This window comes from Chlorocebus sabaeus, chromosome 1 (assembly GCF_047675955.1).
Source record: "Chlorocebus sabaeus isolate Y175 chromosome 1, mChlSab1.0.hap1, whole genome shotgun sequence".
Classification (NCBI taxonomy): Eukaryota; Metazoa; Chordata; class Mammalia; order Primates; family Cercopithecidae; genus Chlorocebus; species Chlorocebus sabaeus.
This window is the reverse complement of record NC_132904.1, coordinates 120,949,200-120,956,616: the sequence shown is the minus strand read 5'-3', so window position 1 is coordinate 120,956,616 and position 7,417 is coordinate 120,949,200. Positions and strand designations below refer to the sequence as shown.

At 47.0% G+C, this 7,417-nt stretch overlaps 1 protein-coding gene across 3 annotated transcripts in view; it reads right to left on the bottom strand.

Annotated features, from left to right (window-relative positions):
* Positions 1-2,785: 2,785 nt before the first annotated feature.
* SLC37A2 (solute carrier family 37 member 2) overlaps positions 2,786-7,417 on the bottom strand; it is a 29,265-nt gene continuing 24,633 nt past the window's right edge. For all 3 annotated transcript variants that reach the window (XM_038005020.2, XM_038005018.2, XM_038005019.2), the window contains one exon: positions 2,786-6,590. Coding sequence is in view for 1 of the 3 variants with exons in the window: in XM_038005019.2 (XP_037860947.2) it covers positions 6,575-6,590 (16 nt within the window). In the remaining 2 variants the exon portion in view is untranslated. The remainder of the gene's footprint in view (positions 6,591-7,417) is intronic.

Genomic DNA, 7,417 nt, shown 5'->3' with positions numbered 1-7,417 from the left:
TAATCTGGCCTAGGGCACACAGGTAAGAAAAGAAGAAACATCCTCTAAGCAGGTTGAGGGAGAGAAAAAAGAATGCGTAAGTCTTGAGGGAAGTGAGACAAGCTGGGATCCTCATGCTATTGTGTTACTCTGTGAGTCTCCCTGTAGCCCAAGTGGAAGCTTGGCTCCTAACAAACACGAGCTGCCAATTGTTGCCTTCTTCTGAGAGCCTTGCTAAAAAAGTAACTCTGGGAAAACTCTTATAGGTTCCTGACCATGAATCCACCTTTTGTATTCCCCCCAAAAGTTATTCAACTATTAGATCAATGGATAATAACTGTGAGGTTTTGGGTGACTATTTAGATGGAGGAAAGTGTATTAAGGTTGGAAACTAAATTCTATCCTTAATACTACTGTTTTCTTTTTTTTTTTTTTTTTTTTTTTTTGCCTGATGTAAGTGACAGGCTTATATGTTAAAGATTGGCTTTAGGCAAAAAAGAAATACTCTGTGCAAAGTTTATTTCAGCTTGACTTGACCTACCATCTACAGACCTGGAGTCTGTAATTACCAGCTGTGGTGAAATGAATGATAGATTTCTTTCTACCTGCATACTCAGTGCAGTTATGCAAAAAATCCCCACGGGGTTGGGATAAGACGTAGAAGGCTGAGAGGGCTCAAAATGAATTTCACTGAGAGTTTGGCATGGGATAACCCTATAGTCAATGTCTGTTATGGTACCCTGTGTGCTCGTGACCTTCTTGGAGACAGGGCTCAGAGGTCATTCCTTAAATACAGACAGAAGTCATCTTAGTGTTCAGAACCATTCTGCGATCAGTGGCCTTAGAGCGTGTTCCCTCCTCCACTGTTCCCTACCGAGAGGGGATCCTGTAGTAGACTGGTGATCCCCACTGTTTAGAAGGTGGAGAGGGAGAGTAAATCTGGGTTTCTATATAAGAAAATAGGTGATTTCTTAGCTTCTTAAAATTGTATCCTGACAAAAGCTGAGTTAGCAGGACACCACCCTATCCCCACAATGGAGATCACAATGGGTAATTTGTTGATAAGTTCCTTAAATTTTTCACTTATAAAAATGGAAGTAAAGCTACCATTCTTTGTGTACAATGTAAAGTTAATGTACAACTGCATCAGAATTACCATACCAACGTCCAGGTACTAGGGAGTACATAGCCATTCACTCTCGCATCCTGCCGTTCATTCAGCATGTAGCCGTAGGGTGTAAAGCACTAGTCCTGGTGGAGTAAGCCCATCAGAGAATTAGGCTGTGAGGTGTCTAGACTGTCTTCCTCTCTCCATCCTGGAAGGAGGGCATCCAATTTATTTTTAAATGGTTTTATTCTAACATAAAGCAATCCATTTTTTGTTCTGTTATTTAACAGAAACTTTAGTACCAACTCTATTTCGTGGTTGTCGCAGTTGAAGTGTTTCTGGTTTATTTTTTGCTCAATGTGTAAAGAAACCTGCTGTGATTATTTTACAGATGAGAAACAGGCAGAGAGGACAAGGGATTTAAAAAGTTTCACAGTTAATTAGAAGTGGGGCTCCAACCTGATATCAGGATTCCTGACATCTCATTTCTCAAATAGTTTAACGATCACTTTTGGCTTTCAAGTAACTCCTTATTTTTACATTGGTTAATACTGTTTCTTAGCTATTTTTACCTGACATTTTCCTAACACATATCCAAAAAGGTAAAAGTTTCATTAAAGGATTCTAATGATCATTTTTAGTAGAAATAACAAACATTCAGTCATCATTCCTTTGCTTAAACCTTTAATATCTGGCTGTTACATAGAAATGAATTTCCAGATGTGAGAATCAGAACTGTATGGAAACGAATCTGGAAAAGTGTTGATTATCCTTATAGGAGCATACGAACTCAGGATTGGAAGAGATTTTATAGTTCATAAAGTTCAACCTTTAATCTCTATTTCCATCCCAATACTTGGAAATAAGTCTAAGGTTCCACATGTCAAAATAACAATTTTTGTTACATTTAGCAAACATATGCTAGGCATTTTTCTAAGTGTGTTGTCAGTATTATGTCTTCCTCATATTGGCCCTATGAAGTAGGTACTCTTCATATCCCCATTTCACAGATGGGGAACAGGCACAGGGTGGTAGGGGTAAACAGGAGTCAGGATCCGAAGTCCGGCAGTTTGGCTCTAGAGTCTAAGAGCCTGACTACTTTCTGTTATAGGGCGTCGCTCCATAAGATAAACTCGAAGGAAAAGGAGGGGCAAGGGCAGGCAGTGAAAATCCACTTGACAGAAATACCAAGGAAAAGCGGCTGAGCCTGGTGGAAAAACCAGAACCTTAGGAATTGTGCAGGAGTCTGGGGGAAAGCGTGAACAGGCACGCGGGCCTCAGAGAGAGCTTCACGCGTTAGCCCCGTGTTTCTGGCAGGTCTCTGCTGTTAGACTTTGGTTTTCCCCTTGCTCAGAGCTACTGAACAGCTGAGCTGCTAGTTAGACTAGGTTTTCAAGTTTCAAGAACACTGCCACCTCTCTTGTAAGCACCATCCAGCTGGAAGGTTGAGACTGGGTTGGTTTTCAGAGGTGCCAGTGGCAGAATCAAAGCCACACACTAGGAATTTTTGTTTTGTTTTCTACTTGACCTCTGTCTCTAGCAGATTATTGGTGGTGACCGTTTATGCAAAAAAAAAAAAAAAAAAAAAAAAAATTCTGAGTCCCTATCCCCCCCAACCCCCACTTTCCCGACCTTTCCTGTTTCCTGCCACCAAAGAAATGAGAGCTGGGATCGAAATCAGGCTCAGTGCCACAGACAGAATGAGAAAGTGTGTTTTTAATGGTTTTCATCACATCATGCTGGGGATGATACAGTCTGTGCATTTAGTTCAAGTCCTGCCCTCGGAGAACTCTTGGGTGGGGTCGTCACACAGTAGCCCTTGTGCTGTGCCTAACTGTTACGAGGCCAGCCCCTTCACTTGTTTTAAGCTTTGGGGGTTTCTTTTGTTTGCCTGTGGTTATTTTCCTGCCTTTGAACTGGTCATACCCCAGTTTTACACTGGGAATATTATCAGTTTCCTATTACTGTTGTAACATTGCCATAGACTTACTGGTTTCGAACAATTCACATTTATCGCTCCAGAGGTCAGAAACCAGAAATGGATTTCAGGGGGTAAAGGAAAGGCTTTGGACACTCGGGAGAACCCTTTTCCTTGCCTTTGCCACCTTCTGGAGGCCACCCCCGTCCCCCTGGCTGGTGGACCCTTCCTCAGTCTTCAAGATAAGCAGAGCGGCATCTGCCAATCCCCAACGCTCCTGCCTCCCTCTGATTCATACGGAGCCCTGATTCCGCTGGGTCCACCCCATCAGTCTTTCCATCACTCCTGCCTCCCTCTGTGATTCACAAGGAACCCTGATTCCACTGGGTCCACCCCGTCAGTCTTTCCATCACTCCTGCCTCCCTCTGTGATTCACAAGGAACCCTGATTCCACTGGGTCCACCCCATCAGTCTTTCCATCTCAAGAGCCTTAATCACATATGCAAACATCTCATCTGTCATATGAGGTAACATTCACTGGTTCTGGAAATTAGGATGTGGACATCTTGTGGGGGCACATTGTACCTACCACAGAATATAGGGCCCCTTCCGTAACTCTAAGCATGGCCTCCTTCCACCCCCATCGGCCACCCTCCCTACCTCCACACCTTTCACTAGGAGGTCTGCTCCTTTGTGATGTCTCAGGATTCCCAACAGCAACTCTCCCACCCCCACTCAGACACTCAGGACGTGTTGAGTTCCTCCTGCCAGCCTCAGTCTTAGTTATGGCCTCATGGTGTTAGGACCGACCAAGAGCTTCTTTCCCTTTCTTTTCTTTGCCTCTTGCCTCCTCCTCCTCCCCTAGCCACCCCACACACACTCGCCCAGCTTCCCAGTGGATCTCTAAGGGAGAAACGCAGAGAGTTATTGCTTTTTAATTACAAGTGCTATTGTAGCATCTATAAGGAAGTACATTTTAAGCTTAATTGAGACCAAATGTGAAGTTAAATTAAATGAATAACTAATTAACGTAATGCTCCTGCATTAGCCCCGTGTGAGTGCTGAGGCCCAGGGATAAGGCAGGTACCAGGCCTCTGGTGAACTGGCTGTGCCCAGAGCTGCCCAAACAGGGCCAGCAACCTGGGACCTGGGAGATGGGTGCAGACAGGCAGATCTCAGGGCTGGGGTTCCGCCAACCTTCGGCATTTTTCCCAACTCCCTACCCACAGCCTAAGTCCTCATTTCTGAGGCCAGACCCTGAGCTCCCACAATGCCTTTTGCATGTATCTAGTGCTACACTTACCTGCCGGTAGGAGCCAATGCCATTTGTTCAGTTTTCAGTCTCTAAGGCCTAACATCGTAGGAGTTGGATAAGTATTCATGTTAACTTCCTCCCTCTTCCACTACCCCTCACTACCTTATCAAATGAATCATCCAAGTCCTGAGAATTCTGCCTCCATAAGGAAGAAGGACTCTTGCTGTTGCCCCTGGAATCGCCCTCCTGCCAGCCCTGTTCCTGCATGGCTGGACTAATGAACAGCATAGCTCTCACCTGGAGCCACTGTCTCCGTGTATTTTCCTACTTATCCCCTAACTAGACAAGGGCAGGAGTGTGATGACTATGTTTGTCTCCCTTCATACCAATCCTATGAGGTAGGTAATGTCATCATTTTCCTGATGACGAAACAGGCTTAAAGTTAGTAAGCAGTGCAGCTGGCGAAGAGACCTCGAGAGGCCCATTCCTCTTCCCATGCCCTCTGAAGAAGAAAGCAAGTTGAAAGTCTGAAAAGTCAAGAGGCGCCTGCTCCTGTCTCTCTTCCAGGAAGCAGGATGGAACCACAGCCCACCCTGGGCTGTATGATGGGATTGGGTCACCATCTAGTGGCCCATGTAAGCAACACAGCTTCTCCTTAAGCTCCTTAATCACAAGTGCTATTGGAGCATCTATAAGGAAGAACATTTTAAGCTTAATTGAGACCAAATGTGAAGTTAAATTAAATGAATAACTAATTTCATTTCATTCTTAATGTCAAAGAGCAGCGGAGAGCAGCTTTCGTGAATGCTGAACATAAGGCCAGAGTATAGCTCTTGCCCCTGTGGGCTCTGAGGACTTGGAGGTCCCTGGCTGACTCCTACGCTCAGAGCTGAAGTGACTACAGGCAGGAGGAGGCTTCCCTGTTGGTTGCCACTGGCGCCTGTGCAGCCTGCTTCAGCGTGGAAGGGTGTGTATCTGGCTAATGCACCAGCCACCACATCCCAGGAAATGCAAGGCTTGTATCTTGTATGGTGCTCTAAGCTCCCAGTTTGCCCACACATCATCAGTGTCCTGAGCATCCCCCTCAGGAATGCCCACTGTCAGCAGCTTTAACCGACCCCCCTGGTGGTCCTGGGACCCCACTTCAGCAGCCCATTCGAGCCCCGCTCACTACCGAGCTAAGCCCCAACAAGGATGAGCATGGGCGCAGCAGGTCAAAGGGAATCTATTGGTGCCAATGGGCAACTTTAGGGTCAGATGGTGATGCCAAGAGCTAGCCAGAAGACTGAGTGATCCGGGACTTGGGGTGGAAGGAGGATACAGAAAAGTGGAAAAGGGAGCGGCAGATGGCGCCAGGCAACCACACCTGTAGCAACTGCCTGAATGAACCATGCATGCCCTCACATCTTGCCAGTCTTGTCACCGCTGGCACTTGTGCTCAGGGCGTAAGTCCTTCTTGTGTCCATTGTCTACTCCATTCCTAGAGCAGAGCTGGCATACAGTAGGCACTCCTTGGCATTTCATTCTCAAAATACTTAATACACATACTGGTATTTTTAGTCATGCCAACTCCTCTTTCTACTCTTCCCCACAGCACTGGCCCCCAGTCACCTTCCACTGAGGACATTATGGGGCCAGGATCAGAGTGAGGCAAGGGAGGCACTCAGGGCCGGCCTGTGCCCAAGAGGGAGTGCCCCCTCAAATTATGTACTGAAGGCAGCTCCCCTGCCTCGCCCGAGTGCTGGCCCTGGAGAAACAGCAGTGATGGGCAGGTAAGGGAGTTATCAACAGGCCTAAATGGAGGGTAGAAGAGGGCCCAGCTTGGGGAAATGCACAGAGAAGACTGTTTCATGGATAGAGGGACAAAGAGAGGGTGGGCTCCTTTGACGGAGTGAGATGCCCACCTACAGATACAGGCAGATTACAGAGATTAAAATTTAACATGGGAAGGAGAGATGCACATTTTCCAGGCCTTGGCCTTGTGAAGCCTTCTGTCTTGGAATCTGAACAAGCAAGAGTCTGAGCATATCCTTCCCTTATCAAAATGGAGACACAACTCAGCCCCAGTCCCATGCCCTTTGCTTGCAGCCTCCAGAGCTCAGGCCCCTGAATCTTCTATTTCCTCATGCTTGGCAGTCCCCTTCCCATGGAGAATCTCTGTGTCCTTAGGCAGCCCTGGGTCTGGACTGGGCTGGCTGATGTTCAGTTAAGAGGGGTTGCCTGCCTTACTTGTGGAAGTTTTCATTGTCTTGCCCATGGGGAGCACACTGGGGACCCAACTGGGGCCTTCCATGCTGCTCTTCCAACTGGGGCCTCATATTTCTTTATACCTGCATGAAGAGGAAAGAGGGGCGGAAGAGAAAGTGAGACAACTTCATAAGCTCCTGCTGACCGGGGAGAGGAAAGACAGGGTCCCAGGGTCCCGTCATCATTGCTTTCATCTCAGTTCTCTGTAATTAGACCTCTCAGGCAGGAAATATTAAGCCACATTAATACTTAAAACCTGGCCGGGCACGGTGGCTCACGCCTGTAATCTCAGCACTTTGGGAGGCTGAGGTGGGCAGATCACCTGAGGTCGGGAGTTCAAGACCAGCCTGACCAACATGGAGAAACCCTGTCTCTACTAAAAATACAAAATTAGCCGGGCGTGGTGGCGCTTGCCTGTGGTCCCAGCTACTCGGGAGACTGAGGCAGGAGAATGACTTGAACCTGGGAGGCGGAGGTTGCAGAGAACTGAGATTGTACCACTGCACTCCAGCCTGGGCAACAAGAGTGAAACTCTGCCTCAAAAAAAAAAAAAAAAAAAAAGAGAAATTAAAATCTTACAATGTTCATGCCACATTTGACAGCTTTACAAAGCAACATCACATATCCCATCTTATCTCAGCCTCAGGTCAATTCTGCCGGGTATTCAGGGATAAGCATCCCTGTTTATACATAAAGATGTGGTGGTTCAGAGAATCTGGGTGCTATGCCCAAGGTCTTACGGAGTGAGTGGAGAAAGCGGGACTGTCCAGGGGTTTTTGGATTCCAAGTCCAGTGCTCTGTCTGCTCTGACAAATTACTGCACACCTCACACACAGGCTTCCCGTGGAGAAGGACCAGCCTGGGACAGCAGTGGCAGGTCCAGAGAAAAGCAAACAACCCCCAGGCCCAG